Genomic DNA, 21,099 nt, shown 5'->3' on the forward strand with positions numbered 1-21,099 from the left:
ATGCACCCACTTGACCCAGAGGCAGTCCTTTTTTTCACTAATTGCCCACAGCTGCTTACTTACTGCTACTTTGTTCCATAGCCCTATGTTCATGATATTTAGCCCCCCAGCTGCTTGAGGGGTACAGGTTTTTGCCCAAGACACTAGTGCCTTCCTTGTAATTTCTGCAGTGCCAGACCAAAGAAAGGATCTACAGACAGCCTCCACTAACTTCAGGACTCTTTTGGGGAGCACAAAGATTTGGCCCCAGTAGGTCTGTATACCAAATAACACTAATTTAATCAGCTGTAGTCTGCCAGTATAGGATAGCAGCTTAGCAGACCAACACCTTACCCTCTCTGTTATTTTCTCCACTAAGGGCAGGCACTGTGCTATAGAAAGCTTCTTGGATGATAAGGGCACACCTAAGCATTTGAAGGGAAGGGCTCCTTCATTGTATCCCAGGGCATTCAGAATCTGTTGTTTGACTTCAGGATTTACACCAGACATGTATATAGAGCTTTTGTCTGCATTTGCTTGGAGCCCAGATACTGCAGAAAACCTCCTAAAAACACCTTGGATCAGTTGGAAAGATGGAAGTTCAACCTTACAGCATAGGAGTAGGTCATCCGCAAAGCATATGTGAGTTACCCCTAAGCTTTTACACCTTCGATGAAACTTGAAGGCCCTATTAGTGATCAGTAAACTCAGTTCCCTTTGCAAGTATTCCATTGCTATCACAAATAGATAGGGTGACATTGGGTCACCCTGTCTAATACCTCTCTTACCAGGGAAAGGTGTAGCCAATCCTCCATTTATGACCAAGAAGTATGAAACTGTAGATATACACTCCATAGTCCATTTGATGAATTTGTAGGGAAAGCCAAGCCCAGCCATCATACTTTGCAAAAAGCACCATTCTATGGAATCATATGCTTTTCTCAAATCCACCTTCATTACACATCTAGGGGATAATCCTTTCCTTGAGTACCACTTGAATAGTTCATGGCTAAATAGGATATTATCTATGATGCTCCTACCCTCCACAAAGGCAGATTGGGAGGGACTGATGATTGTTCCTATAACAGTCTTGATTCTGTTGGTCAGCACTTTTGTTACTATTTTGTAGAAGGTGGTACAACAGGCAATGGGTCTATAGTCTTTGACATGGGTTGGGTTTGTAACTTTTGAGACAAGGGTGATGGCAGTACCACTAAAATCTTTTAGCATTTTACTAGAGTGGAAGAACTCTGTCACAGCTCCTAGCACATCCTCTTTCAATATTTCCCAGTTCTTGGTAAAGAATTCAATGGGGTAACCATCAACACCAGGGGACTTGTCATGTGGCATATCCTTAATAGCATTCAAAATTTCAGTATTTGTAACCTCTTTAACCAGTGCACACTTCTGAGAGTAAGACAGACATGGCCCTCTCCTTATAGTGTCAGAATTTGGAACAGGCATTTCTTCAGCATTTGACCCCATCAATTTAGTGAAAAAGGAGACAAAATCCTTCTCAACTTCCTCAGGATCAGTAATCTTAGAGCCCCTTTCATTATATATAGAGGTGATATGGTTTCTACTTGCCCTTATTTTGCATTGAGCATGAAAAAATTTAGAATTAGTATCCCCACTTTTGATCCAGGTGGCCCTAGATTTCTGTCTCCAGGCTAACTCCTCAATAGTGCTCCATTTAGTGATTTTCTCTAGTAATTCTTTCTCCCTCTCTATCAAATACTGATTAGTTGGCTGATTGTTCAAAGAGGATTGAATAACCTCCAGTGTCTGTCTAGCATTTAGTAATCTCTGACTATAAAAGGCCATATAAGTATTTAGCCCCCTCAGCTGCTCCTTCAGTGTTTTCAATTTCCTCCACAGTATATACATCTTTGTGCCATTCACTCTATGTGCCCAAGTTGATCTCAAGATCTCAGTAAACTCAGGATGCATCATGACTGTGGCAAACAGTTTAAATGGCTTAGGTTTGGTCTGTAGTTGAGGATGATAGTGCATTAGAATAGGTGAGTGATCTGACATCCCAGGGTTAAGGAAGTCAGCATCCACATGTCCATACAACTGTAGCCAATGAAAGTTACCTAATGCCCAGTCAATTTTAGAGTACACTCGGCTGTCAGCTTGTTGTTTGTTACAGAAAGTAAAGTGCCATCCTGTAGATTTTAAAGGGGTAAGCTGTAAAATATCCACACAATCCCTGAAATCCTGTGTTTCAGTAGCTAGTACAGGGCCCCCCAGCCTATCCTTAGTTGACAATATGGTATTAAAGTCACCACTAAGCAACCATGCTCCTTGGACCTGGGCACCTAATTGTACCAGCTCAGCCCATAGAGTCACTCTCTGTTGGGCCTCATTCTTTGCATAAACCACAGTAAGGAAGGTAGAAAAAGTAGGTCCTTCCACTTTACAATGGATAAGCTGTTCAGTCACTGAGATTACCTGCACCTGAACACTTGTCTTCCAGATTAGCCAGATTCGACCATTATATGCCATGAGATAGTTACAAGCATGACCCCATCCCATAGCCACCTTATTCGAAATTCCTGCAGCCTTTGGTTCTTTGACTCTAGTCTCTAGACATCCAAATACATCAATCTTATACTTTTTGCAGAAAGAGTCTGAGCTCTTTCTGTTTGAGTGGTTGGTTTAGGCCCCTCACATTCCATGTGGAGATGATCATGGGGGGTGAACAACCCCAGTAGCAGTGGTGTCCATCTGAGAAGAGCATCCATGATCTCCCTTCTCTTTAAGCACCTCAAAAGCATTGCTAGTCTCAACAGCAGGATGCTGCAGTGCATTGGGAGTGTCAGGTCGTAGTGGTTCCATTTGAGTGTTCACTTCTTCTGCTGTTTCTTGTGGGGGGTCATTTGGAGTAGGAGTTGGGTGTACTAGTTGATCACCCCCTCCTCTTCATCTCTTTTTGGTTCCCAAGTTTGGACTGGCACTCTATTCCTTCTTCTTCTCCCCCTTCTAGGTCTCACTTGAAATTCATTTTCCACTGGGTTTTGGACATTGTTCTAGCAGTTTTCCTCAAGGTGACCATACTTTATACAGCTTGCACCAAAACTTAGGCTTCCAGTCATAGTCAACAGTTTGATGAAGAAGATCTTGTGGTGTTTGCAATTCAATGGATTCCCTGAGTGGTTGAGAGACATCCACATCTACCAATATCCTGGCATAGGCTATTTTCTCCATTTTTGCAGTAAATGTGTCTGTGTATCTAGGCCTTCCAATAGCACTGGCCACCTTACTCAATGCTTCAATGGACCAATAGCCTACAGGAAGTCCAGGAAATATTACCCATAGGGGTATGGTAGTGAGGCAATCCGGATCAAACTGGAAATCAATGGTCCATTTTTGAATGACAAAAGGCTTATTGTGAAATGTGTAAGGGCCTGCATCTAACACCTTCTCACAATCTTCCACAGAGTCAAATCTAAAAATATAATATCCTTCATCGTGTGCTAAGATTTGGGGCTTTTTGACCCCCTTCCAAGTATTAGCAACATACGCTTCCAGTGATTTCACATAAGGCGTATCTCCAACTATATACCCAATTAAAGCAGTTTTCATGTAGTCTTCTTGAGGTTTAATGTCCTCCGCATCTATATGAACGAAGATTTTCCCATCCTTAGTTGTAGGAGGAACATAGTTGAGTGACTTACCCTTCTGTGGTAATCGATTGGCTTTATAGTCAGTGAGCTCCGGTGGAGTCGGTTGAGCTGAGGAGTCGGAGCACTGAAGGCGTCGCACCGCCGGTGTCATGGTGGTCGTTGGCCCTCCAAATGACTCCAGGTGTAAGGAGCCTTGTAATGCCGACTCCGATCCACTGTCCTCATCTTCTTCCACAATAGATTGGAATTGTGGAGGTAAGAAACTACCAAATGTGAGTGGTGCCAACCGAGTCGATGAAATTTCATGAGGTGTGACCATCATTTTCGTGTTCGTTGCGATTTTTCCGATGAGAGAAGACCGTTGGGGCATTGTTTTCAGTGATACAGTGTACGTTAGCAAGCCTCGCTTAACGTGCACCTAGAGAGAGAAAACATGACCCGTCCTCTAATCATTTTTCTTGTGCATAGATCATTTTCACATCGAGTATTGTTTCTATAATCCTCAATCCTAGATTCATCTTATTTTAAAAATCTCAAAAAAAAAATGAAAATTCCCAAAAAAAATAATACGAAAATTTGGTTTTTTGTTGGATTTGTGCGAAATTGAGTGTAGATTTGAGTTTCTTGCTATCAAATCTACGTAGATCTAAAGTTTGGAGCATTTGGAGGTGTTTTGGGTCATTCACTATTGTTGAGTTAGAAGCTTTTGAAGAACGTGAAGAACAAGCAAGTGGGGTCTTCAATTTGTGGTATTCAATTGATCTCAATTTGGAGTGGGATTTGTTCTCTAGGTTGAGGGGAGGCTCAATCCGAAATTTGGGATCAATTGGAGTTGAAATTGAAGGGGTTGATAATTTGAATGTTCATAGAGTTCTTGAGCTTCTTTATAAATTCATGAGGAAGAAGATGATCAGAGAAGCCTTTTGATCCAAAATTTCAAGTACAAAAAGTTAAAAGATGTTTGTTGGGCCAAATTTAGCAAAACATATGATATAGTGAGCCCAAGGAACCTCAAATACAAGGAATATTTAGAAAAATTCAACCTAAAGATCGAGGTACGAAATACAATACATCATCACTGAAAGATTTTTACGGAGGCAATTTATGGACCGTAAATTGAGGCGTGAATTGGTTCCAAAATTCAAGCTCACTGTTACGATTTTACGGTCACAAAATACGAATCGTAAAATGCACTCCTCAAATTCATTTTATGCTTCTGCTTGTATGGTAGCATTTTACGGACCGTAGATCAAAGACGGTCCGTCAAATTGACCCTAAAAACTTATCTACTGTTGCTGATTTATGGTCACAAAATACAGATCGTAAAGTGCATTCCTCAAATGCATTTTATGCTTCCATTTGTAGGCCCGCAATGACCCTTTGTAGGGTAATATTACATGCCATTAGCAACCCATATGCAAAGCCATGACCCCTAGATGTGGGTACATTTATCCAAAATTGCATTGCAAATTTATTCTTCAACCCGGTTTCACTTCATTTTCAGTTCTAAGTTTCGTTAGGTATTTGTTCTTCCTTTCTTAATCTTCCAAGCTAATTAACACTAGTAATTGACCTGACTTAGTTGTTGATTAGTTCTTGAGTCCCATTTCTTTTTGTGCTAATCCTTTTTCAAGCTCCTTTTTTTAACCTCGTTGAAACTTCTTTGGCTCAAGTCCTTTAGTTTAATCGAGTCGTCCGTCTTTCAATTAACAAGAATTTATTCTTCCACAAAGATTAGCAACCTTGTGAATTGATTTGGATAAGCGGTTCATGGCCAACTTTGGAAGAAGCTTTAGGCTGAGAGGCAAGCTTGAGTGCAAATACAAGTGATGTGAGGAACTTTACTACTAATCTTGTTTGCTCATTTTGTAGGTACAAGGAGAGAAGTCATAAGGAGAAGAAGATATAAGGATGTCATCCATAGCTTCAGAATCTTGTGGTGACGATTTGGGGAGTTATGCCTCTAGTAGTGGAAGGTGTGACTATGGTAGTAATGGAGGCTATAGCAGAGAAGGTACGACATATGACGATGATGGTGGGCATCACTATTCTTACAATGATTATGAAGACGATGGTGCTGACGAGGCTAAAGTGTATAGAATTATATGCTCGTACTTTGTCAAATACTAATATAGTTTATGATATCGTCTCACAGGGATTGGAAAATCTAAACTACAGACTTGTAGTATTTTGGCTACTATTTGAGAGAATCAAATTGATGAAAAGAGGGTAGTGTCTTATATTTGTAAACTTCTTAAACAAAAGAAAAACAACTTTCGAAAAACTTATAGGTTAAAAGAGTTGGGAATCGTTGAATTCACTTGTTATTGTTAGCATAATACAATCTCAATTTCTACATGTATTTCACTTAAAGAATAATTGCTTATTGCTAATACAATTGTATATTGTTCACTTGAAAATCATTAATTAATAACATTCCTTGAGGTTATATATATTAATTGATTGATAACTAGTGAAGATGAAAACTGAAATAATCTTGCCCGATTTTTGCCGAAGAATAGTAAGAACCTCTTGAGATTGTTTTTACCTAAGATCTATAATATTGCCTACGACAATTCCTTCTTGAGAATTAAAACTAAAGAAAGCAATATTATGCCTTTTTTAATGGTAGATAACTAAAAATTACTTTTCCTCTACATATTTATTCATTAGTTATAATATATTAATTTTGCTTCGTGAGAATTACAAAATTAATAGATAAATAACTAAGAGTAAAGTATATGGAGGTGATAGTAACAATTAATTGAATTCTACCGTTCTAGCACAAACTAGATATGAATATGAAGCGTTTCGGGACAAGCATGTTTTACCATTGAGATAAGTAATATAATAATATATCAAGCTTCTTCAACTATCCCAACAATAAAAGATTTCTCCATGAGATGGAGTATTCCAATCCCAAAATATAGAAGAGAATAAGAAACTTTAATAATTAAAATTCTAAAACAAGCTAGAATAAAGAGAGAGAGAAACCAAGATGTGTTTCTTCCCGATTGATTGATATCTTATTACAAACTTTGTCATCTTATTTATAGACATGAAAGTCTAGATGCAACTAAGATGAAGTGGAAATGCATCTTCAAAGTGAATTTTGAATGCATATAGGATGAGGTGTAGATGCATCTAAAATGAGGTGGAAATGCATCTTCAAAGTGGATTCAAGATGCATCTAGGATGAGTTGTAGTAGTATCTTCAAAGTAGAAGCTTGATGCATCTAGCTTTTGATCTTGTGTCATCTTTCCTTCGCTTCATTATTCTTTCTCTACTTTTCCTTCTTGTTGTCTTGTTATCCGGTCATTCTTCTTCCTGCAAGTTTTGTTAGAAAGATGTGGGAATTGAATATAATATTCATGTGATTTTGTGAAAATATTATATTTGTAGTTATGAAAATACATGAATAATTTATACTCATCAGATGCTCATGGGCCATGTAATGAAAATGATCAATATGATCATGACCCATATGAGGGAAAAGAGTACTACTCCGGGGGCAATTATGAGGTAACATCTCATGGGCCTTATGAAGACGATGAAGGAGTAGAGGAGCTTAATGAAGAGTCCTATGTTGAAGACGAGAGCTATGAAGAGTCCCATACTACACACCATGGACAGGGAGGCGAGTTGAGGTATATTCCTTCCTCACACTTAAGATACGAATCAATTGGTGAAAACTTGCATGAATTGGGAAGTTGTGATGAAAATGAGCCTTATGGTTGTGCACTTTATGGTGAATATGCTCGGGGAGATAATAATTTCGAACATGAAATTTGTGAAGAGTCTTCTAGTGGGTATTCACGTACATCGTTTTGTGATACTTCCTATACTAAGCAAGATGATATAAGTGTGTGGATTGGACCAAGTAGGAGTCGTCCTAGAAAAAGAATAAAGTATACATTTCCTACTTTGAGAGATACAATGAGTCATGGTTCTTATCTTAAAATGAATATGCCATGTTCTCAATATGGTTATGATGTGGAAGGTAGGAGGAAAGTGTTGATAAGTGATGGAAGTAGAGGAAATGCAAGGTCTCAAGTAAGAAGTGACCCGAAAAGGCGAATTCATTTTTCTTGGTAATGCGAGGTATGCTCTTGTGTTTGATGACAGTAGCTATGACAACTACCTTACCCCTCAAGTGGGTGAAAAATTGGGTATAGAATGTGTGATGAAACGAGACCCTTACTATGATCAAGCAGGGTACTTGGTTGATAGAAGCGCAAGGGTATTTCAGACAATTGTCACTTGTGTTTGGAGAATCCTTGGTTCCAAGAACATAAAGTTTTCTATGGGAAAGAATGGTACAAGTATGTAGTGGACAAATAATGGAGACCTCTCTTTCCACCTGTACTTCTTAAAAATGAAGCAATTTCAAGTGAACCTCGTCCTATAGAGAGTGGTCTCGAAATCCCACAATGGGCGAAGAAGAATTTAGAAGACACACCTAATGATGGAACGGTTACGCAAGGAACAACAAATCAGGGAAAAGAAACCCAACCTTTGTGAAGCGAAAGAGAAGAGTGAAGTGGAGGATTTCCTTAACCCTTGCAAAGAAGTACTTCGCACTTGTCCCAACTCTCATGAAATTGAGAGAGAAAAGATTGAGAGGAGTTAGGGAGTGATGTGACAACTCTAGAGTGGAAAAAGGAGAGATTGTGAAGAGTGATGTGAGGGAGTTGTCACAACCCCATTCCAACTCATGTAATTTACTTTCTTCTTGAGTTGTCTTAATGATGGTGCAGGTATTCTTGGAAGCAAACCGAATGATGAGCCTCAAACTTTGAAAGTTCATGTGGTAGTTGAAAGCTTTCCTAATGAGCAAATGGACTCCCAAGTTGAAATCCAAGGTAAATAAGATGTTGTATATGAACTTCAAGGTAAAATAACTAATCTAAATACACCAATGAATGTGAATGATCATGTTTTTAAAGTGAGCGTGAATGGTAGCTTGCCCTTACTTGAGCTTAATGAGTCTTTACCTTGTCTTGATCTTTATGAATCTTTATTGATTAGCGACAATGTAGTTGGTAGGGGTGTTCCAACACTAGTTAATCGTTTTGATGACCAAATTAATTCTTCTTGCGAGATCGATTTGTGTCCACCTAGTTTTGACACTTGTGAATTAAACGTTAGTGCATTGTCTTGTGATATAATTGCTCACACACTAGTTGATCCTATTGATGACCAGATTGACTCTTCTAGCAAGATCAATTTGAGTCCAACTAGTGTGGGTGATTGTATTGGTCGACTTGCTTGTATTGATAGTCCACTAATTGAGGAATCTTGTGATGTGTTTTGTGAGCCTCAATTTAGTGATGAATTTAGCCAAGTTGATAGTATGGAAGAAAGTGAATATGACACACCTCCCTTATTGATACATATGGAGATGAGTCCCATGATCTTACTTTATTGACATTTAATGAGACTTAAGATTTTGATAGTGTTGTGTGTCATACAGATAGTCATATGAAGGAAAATCTTTGAAAAATGACGTTTATCTTTCCAAGAGTGAAACCACATGTTTTAAATCTTTATCATTTATTGATTGTTCTCTCTTTAAAGATAGTGTCTTATTTGATGTTGACATGACTATTAGAGATGATGTGCCTAGTGGGACATATGGTAATGTTGACAAAGTAGTCGCCTTTGGAGACTACAAGGTGTTTAGTAACCCACTATGGAATGATAACACTCTTCCCTATGATGGAAATCTTTCCGTGAAGAATTGTAATACACTTATGGGGAAGGGAAGTGTAGAAAAAGAAGGTGATGCTTGCCTACAAATTGCTAATTCTTCATTGCATGTTTAAAATTTCAATAGCCCAATGCATGATATTATTTTCGAACCTAGTGAGGCTACATTAGAGGATGACATAGGTGAAGAAGTTGTTTTGCGTGACACCTTTCTTCATTACTTATTTACATATGATGGCGCTGTTGTGTGTGATAGGGGTGGATCTTATGTTCAAAGGGGTCTTTATGGGTTAGATGTAACATCCCGTCAATCCGAGTTAGGTGTCATTGTGAAATAATTGGGGTTTAGATGTCATTTTAACGTTTTGGATCCCTTTGGGATGGATAATGGTGTTAAATAATCTTTTCGGGGTCAAATGAGATACGGAAGTTCCTTAAAAATCTTTAAATTCGTCAAGTTTGAGACAGTTTCCAGTTATGTCCAGTTTTCGGGTATTTTCGTTTGATATTTGGAAAAACTCAAAACATATAAGTTGTAGGGAATTAAAATAACTTTTCAAAAATATATTATGCAGCCCAAACACACGTGTGAGTAAAAAGTTATTACCGATTTACTGAAGCTGTGTAAAATGGAAATCCCAATTCTTGTAGAATTAGGTTTTAAAGCCCAAGCCTTTATAATGACCTATAAATACAACCCAAAAACGTTCAAGGAGAGGGTTTTTCCACCAGAGCTATATATCATCTCTCTAAGGTGAGTTTTTACTCAAATCCCTAAGTTAATTACCTTAGCTAATCACTAGGTTAACACCGAATCATTATATGAAATCGATAGATTGTGAAAACTTCATTCAAGGTCAAATATGGGATAAGCTTTAGGGATTTCTTTAAAAAGGTAACACCCTCACACTTTTATGGATATATGGAATTATTATTATGTTTTAGACATGAAATAGTTGGTAGAATCATGAAATAGGATTGGTTTAGATGCACTTTATTAAAAACAAAACCCTAGTATTTTTGCTGTAGAATTTCCTCCGACTAGCCATATTAAATTGACGTTTCCCGCTTAACTAACCGTTGGATCGAGCCCAAATTTTAACTGAGTGGTCCCAACATATAGGTCTTAAATGCGAATGGTGAGATCGGATTTCAAGGTCTGTAGCTGTGCGTTTCCAGCTGCGAATTTGGTGAATATCTATAGTTTATTGGTCATACAAACCTCAATTAGATGTAGAATGATTCTTTGAAGCATGGAGCTTACGTTTGGGATATTTTAACGGGATTTAAGGTATGTCTCTTTTAAGAATCCTTTTGACTATAAAGGTGATTTGTATGTCTCTAATAAAATCCTTTTTGAATATAAAGGAAATTTATATGTCTCTTTTGCAAACTCTCATGAAAGATTGATCCTTTATAAAAGCATGTTTTGAATGATATGATGAGTTGGTTTTACACTCTTGAAATTTATTACGTGTTTTGATTAATGGTTAATGTGCGTGAGGGGACAAGCCCACATTAAACCTTGATTGTATTATCCTTTGTATACGTATATGAAATCATAATAATTTTCTTCTATAAGAGATGATGATTAATTGTTGGTATTGATGATTTTACAAAAAAACTATGACAAAGGAATCTTGTTTAAAGAAGTGGAAACGTTTTCAAGATTATCTATGAAATTATGGATTTTCGTAATGGCATAATGAACTTTAATGCTATTTGATGGTGTGACTACTTTTGAGACAAATTGTGAATCGGCTTCTATGCTATGAAATTTGTTGTTGTGTTTGGCCTAGCTACTCGGGAGGAAGGGTAGCCACTATGGATCCTAGTGTGGTAATTGCCTAGCCATTCGGGAGGAAGAGTGGCCACTACCGGGTTCGCTACCCGGGGTGTGATTCATGCCTAGATATTCGGGAGGAAGGATAGCCACCGCTGGGTTCGCTACCCGGGGTGTGATTTATACCTAGCTATTCGGGAGGAAGGATAGCCACCGCGTACTACATAGTCCGGTGTGATTTATGCCTAGCTATTCGGGAGGAATGATAGCCACCGAGAATTATATGTTCCGCTGTGGTGCGCTATGCGCGATATGATTGATTCTTGGGCCTGTATTGGCATGTGTGAATTCTTATTCTCTCATGGAACTATTGTTGACAATCATGGTCAATTTGAAAGGCATAATTGAAAGTTATAAATTGACAAAAAGGCTTTGTAATCAGTTTTGATAATTATTATTGAGATATACATGCTGAATACATGTTTTTATATTGATTAATGGCTTTGTAAACTGTTTAACAAATGATATTAAGAATCACAAAGTGGAATGACTGTTTTTATACTATCCTTTCAGAACTGATTCCTTTATGTATTATTATATTTTATTTTTATAATACTTGTTGTCCCCGAGACACTCATTGAGTACGAAAGTACTTAGGCATAGCATTGTTGTTTTTGATGGTATGTTAGGTAACGGAGAAGTGTAGGTTCGTGATACTCTCGACGCTTAGGAGAACTTGCTGCTACTGTTGATTTGGTGAGCCCACATCCCTGTTCGTGCGACACTTTCTGTTTCATTTATTATTCTAGATTTTCGGGCTGCGTCCCGAAGTTCGATGATTGTTGTGTCTCTTAGAAGCTCCATAGATAGTTGTTAGAATTGTGGGTAGATTGTCAAAGTCTCGTACGACTTAATGGGTGTTTGCCACGTTTATGACTATTTACTTATATTAGACTTCCGCTGATCTTATTTCATAATTGTGATCCTGATATATGCAGTTACTTATAACTTTGTTTAATTTAATAAGGAAAGATTATTAAAAAGACACTTGATGTTACATTTATTTTATAAGCTGTTGGAGGCGAATGTTGAACCTGGCGGGTTCAAGTGTTATTATTGTGTCGTTTAGGTTCTTCCGATGTTGTTCATGACGTCGGATGCCGGTCACGTCTAGGGTGGGTTTTGGGGCGTGACATTAGATGATTTTGCTCTTAACCGAGATATATGTATACTCTTCCCTTTTGATCCCGGTGATACCTTGTGTGATCTAGTCTTGACACTACCTTGGAGCAATCAACTTCTTGATGCCTCATATGTGGAGCTTTTGTTTTTGGTAGTGGTTGATGTGTAGTTGCACCACAAGTTTGTCCCTCCTTGGTGTGAGATTATGATTATTACCTTTTGTGCTAACATTCATGCATTGAGGATATGTCTTTGTATGTCTTACCTTGGATTTTGCTAGGTTCAGATTTGAGAATGAATCCTTTTGAAGAAGGGGAGGATGGTATGACCCTAAATGGCACAAAGATGCTTAGAAGGACGTGGGACGTTTGGATAATAGCATGGGAAGAGATTGTGGAGGCTTCTACACCAAGTGGCTAAAAGCGCAAAGGGTTAAAAGTGCAAATTGTGACTATAAGATGCAAATCATCAGCAAGATCCCAAATTCAAGGCTAAGGATGTAATTTGGGATATAATTGCAAGACAATTGGTGTTTGGAAGATGAAGATCCCATGTTGGGTTATTTTCGCAAAGAGCCACTTAGGGCCTTTGTTGTAAAAGCTTTTAGTATAAATAAGACACTTAGTCTTTCATTTCTTCCTTAGCTTATGCATTATGATGAGATGAATACTCTTGTTGAGTGATAGATTGTTTAGGATTAGCTTTAGTTAGTGATAGATAATGGTGGATTCCATTATTGGTTTTGGACCTCATTTCCATTGATTTCATGAAGGGTTGTTCATTTGTGGATTCAATTGAATTTCTCTTGCCTTGAATTCAAATAGTTTAGGTTCTCTTGATTGAATCCAATTGGAAGGGTCTAGGTTTGATATATCTAGGTTTGTCCATAGATTCATCATCAAGAGGGTCTAGCTTCTATCTCTCTTTTCTCATCCCCTTACTTCAATTCTCATCCTTAAATTTCTATTTATCTTAATTTTCCGCATTTGTTGTTTGATTCGGTACTTATCATAACCCGAATCTTATCATACGCATTAGCCTCAATAGAAGATTCATTAACTGTGAAACGTTACCCAACCATAATATGATGTGCTTCCAAAACTTACTGCTTTCAACCTAATTTACCACTTGGCATATATAGGTATATCTGATTTACCGCTTTAGGTATACTATGGCTTTCAACCTAAATGGTGAAAATGGATGCGTCGGGAAGAAGTGGCATTTGAAAGTGTTGCTCGAGCCAGACAAAGATAGAAGAGATCAAACACAGAAATAAGAAGCAAGCTCGCCTTCTTTTTTTATCATTTTGATAGAGGGGGAGCACTTTGGTTGGCTGCTGACTAACAGAAAGCATGGGAGAAAAAAACCAATGAATTTATGCAATTTCTTTTCTGAGAAAGAGATGTTATATCCTGTATTTTCGAACGTCGGATTATTTGTAAGCTGAGGTGGGGCCCACATGTCAAGATTTTTTTGGGGGCATGTGACAAGTTATATGAATCGTATATGTAAAGTTAAACACAGCTCGTGAAGGGCCCTGGGGCCAAATCAAAGTGGAAGCCCTCCAAACGAATATTTTTAAGAAAACGTTTTCGGATGACCTGACTTGGAGGGGCAAAACCGGCATTATAAGTTTGGAAGTTGGGAAAACTCCCAGTAATAAAAGTTGTAGATAATTGAAATAGCTTTCCAACGGTAGGTCGTGGGCCTATAGGTGACATCGAGATAAGGAGATATGAACGTTTTAAGGCAGAAAGGTCAAGCTGGGCAGTGAAATGGGCCCAACCCGATTCCAATTCGGGTCAGGCCCATTACCCACGCTTTTTAATATAAAAAATCAGTTTCTCTCCCTCATTTTCAGATCAAGAAGACCTGGAAAACTCTAGAGAAAAAGAGAGAGGAGAGCCTAGAGAAAAAAAACCAGTTTTTGACCAAAATCGGAGCCCCGAATCCCGAAGCCCATGAAGAGAAAAGTGTTCTACGTCGCGTTGCCTTCGGTTTGAGCTAAAAATCAACTAAAAATAAGAGGGTGGACGTGGTGTCTGTGCACTTAAGGTATGAATAAGGCTCTTTTTCATTGTTAACAAGTTTATTTAGAGTTTTAACGGATTAGAACGAAGAAAATAACGTGATAAATTCGTTTGTTGGTATGGTTGAATTGTAGAATGGGGTTTGAAGAAAATTTTAGATGAAAACAAATGTATCTAACTTGTAGAATGTGGAGGATGTTGTTATTGATGTTGTTAGTGTTAATTTTGACCTCTTTGCGGAAATAAAATTATTAAATAGTTATATCGCGAATTGGTTGGTTGGGAAAATTTGGAAAATAATGTGCGGGCTGTTTTATGGCATATGTTGGTGTTGGAAATGATGTTAATATATTTGGTATTGTTGTTGATGTGTTGGTTGCTGAATTGTAATTCTGGGCTGGGCATATGTACAGGGGAGGTGTTGCCCAAATTTCTATAGACAAATAGTGAATTAAAGAATGCTATAAGTCTACTATTGACAATTGGTAACAATGACCATTTGTAGATTTCGGGCGAAACGGGAATTGAATCTGAACGAGCGTAGAGCGCAACTAAGGTATGTAAAGTCTCTCCCTTCATTCCTTGGCATGTTCTAAACATAAGAGGCTCGAACGCGAGCCTTAGATACGACCATGTTCCGAGAAATTAGAGATTGAAATTGGCTCCAAATCGTTCAGTAAGATTGAACTAGTTTTTTATAAATTGTCGCCAAAGCGACCTATATGTATGTAACTTTCACAAATAAAGTCGGAATGCCCTAAAACTCTCATGGATGACTCCATAAGACCTATGATCCATAATTTACGTACGTCACCTCGGTTCAGCCCAAGATGGGCCCACAAAACCTGATATTTTCTGTATGAATCTAATTAACTCATTTCTGTCCGAAACTCACAGGTAACTTTTGGTTATTGTTCTGTCTGCCATATGATAAGTGTTATGACGATATTTATGAGTCTTATAGTATATTTTGACGTCTGGACATCTTATTCTGATGAAATTTATCGTGCCATCCCAAATGACATATATGTATATTATGAATATTGTCTGATTACTTTGATTTGACCTACCGTTTGGCCTACTCCAGTTCATTGAGTCTGTGTAACGATTTGTATGCATATGGTTTCTCATTAGTCTGTTCGTGGATGCCTCAATGTTTCCTTCACTGCGCCCGGGCCAGGTTCTGTTATTCGTGCACATTCCACTGCATTATTCACCGCGTCCCTCGGTGTGCGGGCCGGGTTCTGTTTACATCTGTATATGATTTGATGTTGTGTTTGTATGGGGATGGCGGCCAGGATGGCATATGATCTGATCTGTCTGTCCACCGCGTCCCATACTAAGAGGGTCGGGATCTGTTACTGCGTCCCTCACCAGAGGGCCGGGATCTGATATATATGATATTTGTATCTGTATATGCTTATGACTCTGCATGCATGATTCTGTCTGTTACACTTCTGTATGTCTGATGTGGATTATGACTCCGTCTGTTACACTTCCGGAAATCTGAGTCGAACTATGACTCCGTCTGTTATACTTCTGCATATCTGGTTTGGAATATGACTCTGTCTGTTACACTTTCGGAAATCTGAGTCGAACTATGACTCCGTCTGTTACACTTCTGCATGTCTGGTTTGGAATATGACTCTGTCTGTTACACTTCTGGAAATCTAATTCGGATAATGATCTTGTCTGTTTCACTTCTGTATGTCTGACTCAAACTATGATTCAGTCTGTTACACTTCTGTACCTCTGACTCTGATTACAATTATGTCAGCCACTTTCTGTGCCCTGATCCGTATGATGATTTTGCCAGCTATACTCTGTACCTCTAGTTCACAATACGACTCTGTCGGCTACACCCCGTACTTACGATACATATTGTGGTTCTGTCCATGCACTCTGTATTTCTGTTTCGGATTCGAATTCGACTCTGTCTGCTATATCTCTGTACTTCTGGTTCGGACTATGATTATGTTTGTTATATTTCCGCTTTACATACTCGGTACATTTTCCGTACTGACCCCCTCTTCTTCGGGGGCTGCGTTCATGCCGCGCAGGTACTCCCAGGTGAGTTGAAGACAGTATAGAAGATGTTCCAGTGCAGATGGCAAGCTCCAATTGTTCCCGGAGTGCTGCCGAGTCAGAGTTTGTATGTTATGCTTTCTGGACTACGTTAGAGACTTTGCATACAATGTCGTGGGTATTGTTTGTCAGTCTGTAAGCGGCTCCGTCAGTCGATATGCCGGTCTGTGTTATGTACTAAATTTTGTATGATTATAGATTTGTCCTTCTTGGAAGCTACGAGAAAGAACTTTCTGGAAAAAAAAATTACTATGTATTTTATCTTATTCGACTTAAAAGGTTTGATGTGATTTTATGTGCAGTAAGAGTCTGAGGGTTCGTTCGGCTCTAAGTAAGGGTCGGGTGCCCATCACACCCTAGCGGAATTGGGGTGTGACAGAAATCATATCTCGACTGGTGATATGCTTGAATTAATCCCATCTCTGACAAGAACATCCTTGAGTCCTTAAAATTACAAGTTTTTTCGTCAAACTTTAGACCTATTCTAATTGATGTTGATATGTATAATTAAATGAGATGACATGTTTTTTGCTATACAATGAGCGTTTGAGGACACACGCAAAAGAAATTCTAAAATTTGAAGGGAAAATGTTCAATAAAAATACTTTATTATATGCTCAGGTGCTTTAATTGAAACATGTCATAGTTTAGAATATCTAAATAAAATTTATTGATAAATTTAAGGGCATATCGATGTATTTAACCGATATTCTTTGCAACTTACTGAAATAAGATTTGGAGGATCTCATTCAGTCAATGTTTAATGGTCATCCCATTATACCAATTAGCCAGAGCTTTTGTCCTATTTTGCACATTCTTCGAAGAACTGATGTACTTAATCGTTTTCAGTGGTTACAAATCTCTTTGTTAACAATTTATGACCGTTTAAATAACGGTAATATTTAAATATGGCCGTTGTCCCTTTTTTTTTTTCCCTCAAGTTTGATTTTTTAATAAACCAATCTCTCACTCAAATATTTAAATATCTTAAATTTACACTCCGAAGACTCTATTTCTCCTCAAATCTATCTATCTCCTATTCTCTTCAAGTTAATCAATTAGTCATTCTCAAGGACCACACTGTTGATTGGAATTCAAGTTTAAACTGCTTCAATTATTTTGTGTTTCGTCAATTTGGTACCATTGTTTCATCTTTTATTTATCTGTTTTGCTTAACTTTTATTTGCTTGTTTTATCTGCGTATTTTCTTTCTTTGACTTTTTTCTATAATGTCAACATCTACCGGTACTAAGCGTGGTCATGATCAACTTAGCTCAGACAGTGAAAGTTGTGGTAGTAATGCTGTACATTTCAAAGTTGATCCTAAAACTGGAGAACAATTTAAATATTCTAGAAAAGTTGATGAACGGGAACTAACTAAGTTTATTATTGTTGAGTCACTATATAGTAAGAATTTCAGAGATTCTCTAGAAAAGTATATTCAAATTTTCTACTTCCCTTCTGAATATTCAGAAGAAATTGATCGTGCAGAACTAGTTAAATTTATATGTGCTGAGTCTATACTTTATACTACAAGTTTCAAAAATTCTCTAGCAATTTATATTCAAACAGTCCACTATCCTGCATATAAACCTATTCCTAGGAGTGTTATTATATCTGAAATCAGAAATCAATTTCGTAAGTACCAAGATCAAATGATTGAAAATTTTAAGTCACTTACTTGTAAGGTATCCTTAGGTATTGATATAGCTCATACTGACTTGTCACAAGTAGATGTTTTATGCATGACTGCTTATTGGATTGATGATAACTTTATTATGCAAAAAAGGATTTTAGGGTATCGAACAGGATTATCTAATGAGTTTCAAGATGGAGGTACAACTGGAGAAATGCTTTCTAAGTTTGCACATCGTTATTGTTTCGCTAACAAGTTTTTTGCTTTTAATTCGTATATTAAAGAAAATCCTAATGAATCAGCCGTGAAAAAATTAAAGCATCGTTACGTTAAATGTGCATGTCATATTTTAAATTTAATTGTTACTGATGTAATTGCTTGTTTTGAACCTGAAATTAGGAAAATAAGAAAAGCCATGCGCTACATTAAATGTTGTAGTTGCAAAGAGACCGAGTTTAGCAAAAGGTGTTTAGATGACCATAATCACTTGTTAAGATACTTAATACTTGATATTCCAACAAGGTGGAATACTACTTATGATATGTTAGTCCGTGCCTTGGAGCACAAAGCCATAGTTACAGAAGCTTATAATGAATCTGTTGATGGTAATAAAAAGAGATTGAATAACATAGATTGGTCTATTTGTGGAGAGATAGTTAATTTTCTAGAAAAATTTCACAATGCTACTTTACACTTTTCTGGTTCGTATTATCCTACTTGTAATTCTGCACTTGTTTATTTGAATGACATATCTTCGTTATTCCTTAAATATAAGGATAATCCTTACTTTAGTAAAAATTTACCCCGCATAAGAGGTAAATTTATTAAACATTTTATTCCTGTACCCCCAATATATTTACTTGGTGCATTATTAGACCCTATGATGAAACTACAGCATATAAAACTATCCCTTAAATGTTTATATCAAAATCTGGATTTGAACTATAGTGAACAAGACTTAAGTTCTCATAAAGAGGAATTATTAAAATTAGCTAATGAGATATATTCAGGTTATGAAGTTCCAATGCCTCCTAGTTCTTCTTCTTCATCATCTTCTTCTAAGCGTTTTCCAGGTTGTGAATTTTGGCAGCAACATGTAATGTCACATGAGTCGAGACGATCTTCTAATTCTAACGAGCTTGGTGTTTATCTGGAGCAACAACATGATATTGATGAGTCTGATTTTGATCTCCTGGCATGGTGGAAAGGGAATACGAAAAAATTTCCCGTACTTTCAAGAATGGCACGTGATGTATTAGCTGTTCCTGTGTCTACCATTCCATCAGATAGAGTTTTTAGTCAGGATGCATTGCAAATATGGGAGAAAGACAATTTATTGGGTGATGGTTCGGTTGAAAGAGTCGAGTGTTTGAAGGATTGGATCAGAGCAGAACGAAAAGCGCAAGGAATAGAGGAGATAGACTCAGAGTTTCTAGAGGACTTGGAGAATGAGTTTGAAGGAAAATGTAACATGGAAGATGGTGTCACTGAGTTTTCAGAGGCTGAAGTCAATGAGCTTCTTTCCAAATTTCAGTAATTAAGCTGAGGTAAAACGGAGCTCTCGTTGGTGTTGAAGTTATGGATCACAAGAATATATATATATGCACAGTCAAATGGACAATTTTTGGTCCTCTTTAACATCAGCAATTTAGTGGACAGTTTTGGTGTTTTAACAGCTTCAGAGGCCTTGGAGGTTCCTAGTCACAAAGCTCTTTTGAAGAATACTTTGAGGAATTAACCTTTAAGTCAACAAGGAAAATTCCTTCTTTTTTTTTTCGTTGATTATGTATAAGCAGAAAATCTTTTGCAAAGATCAGAACATTTAGAAATTGTTCCCTAGATGTTTTTGTTCTTTAAACATGTATTTTATTATCCCTCCTACTTGAATGAGCATGTTATCTTGAGTAGAATTGAGAGGCAAGTGTAGCCTATGGAATTTGGCTTAATATTTTTTTTTTCAAAAAAAGTTTCACATGTTTCACTTTATAAGAGTTCAGAAGAGATACAATAGCAAGAAGTGTTCTGTCCTTTGAATTCAAAATCTCATAGTTGCTAAATTACCACTAGAATTTCACTTGCTAAATATCCAGTAACTTTGCAACAGTTTTTAGATAACGTTAGAAATTAATGAAATTGTTAGACGTAATCCGTCGCTTAAACGCCTTAATCATCTTATATGTCTTTGATATACTCATCAGTCATCCCCTATCCAACAATTCTTGAATAGCGATCTTATATATATATATATATATATATATATTAGAGAAAAGACATGTTTTAAATCCCTGAACTTGACACGAAAACTCAGTTTTGAAACTAAACTTAACTTCTATTTATTTACCCCCCCTAACAACTTACGTTTCAATTATTTTCCACAATGTGAGGTGCATTACTCGCACCACGTCAATGCCACATCATTGCCACGTCGTCGCCACATCATTGTCATGTCAAAATTACCAACACTTCATTTTTTGTTTTTCTTTTATTATTTTTTCTCTTTCTCTTTCTTCTTCTTTCTCCTCATCCTCACCCTACTTTTATCAACCACTACGCCGCCGCCGCCACCGCAAAAAAAAAATCATTATTATTATCAGTCCAAATTGGACGAACTACCCTTCAAAAAAAAAAAATCATCACCATCATCTTTAACCCACACCCACCACCACCACCATCATCTCCCCACCAAATTTCATCAAATTCCTTCTCAAATTAGTTCCACTTACACTCAAATTCGTCCAAATTGATTGTTTTGATTGTTATTGTTGGCCATCATTAGTTTGGACGAAATGCCCTTAAAAGAAAAAAAAATCACCACCACCATCTTTAACCCACATCCACAACCACCACCATCATCTCCCCCAACAAATTTCATCCAACTCCTTCTCAAATTAGTCCCACTTACATTTAAATTCGTCCAAATTGATTTTTATTGTTGACCATTATTAGTATTATTATTAGCAAACCCATTTCTTCCATAACTTTATTTTTGAAAGAAAATAAAAATTAAAATCAAGAAACCAAAAAATGGTGAAAATGAAAAGAAAAGAATGATATAGAGAGAAAAG

The 21,099-nt window shown here is 37.3% G+C and overlaps 1 protein-coding gene across 1 annotated transcript; it reads right to left on the reverse strand.

The window, feature by feature from the left end:
* Positions 1–3,024: 3,024 nt before the first annotated feature.
* LOC132631441 (uncharacterized) lies at positions 3,025–3,930 on the reverse strand. The gene has a single exon (XM_060347015.1). The coding sequence runs from the start codon at positions 3,928–3,930 to the stop codon at positions 3,025–3,027; it is 906 nt and encodes a 301-aa protein (XP_060202998.1).
* Positions 3,931–21,099: the final 17,169 nt, after the last annotated feature.

This window comes from Lycium barbarum, chromosome 3 (genome assembly GCF_019175385.1).
Source record: "Lycium barbarum isolate Lr01 chromosome 3, ASM1917538v2, whole genome shotgun sequence".
Taxonomy (NCBI): domain Eukaryota; kingdom Viridiplantae; phylum Streptophyta; class Magnoliopsida; order Solanales; family Solanaceae; genus Lycium; species Lycium barbarum.

What these genes read in the sequence shown, in the direction of transcription:
- LOC132631441 (XM_060347015.1), bottom strand. Translation starts at nt 3,930, where the DNA reads ATGATGGTCACACCTCATGAAATTTCATCGACTCGGTTGGCACCACTC.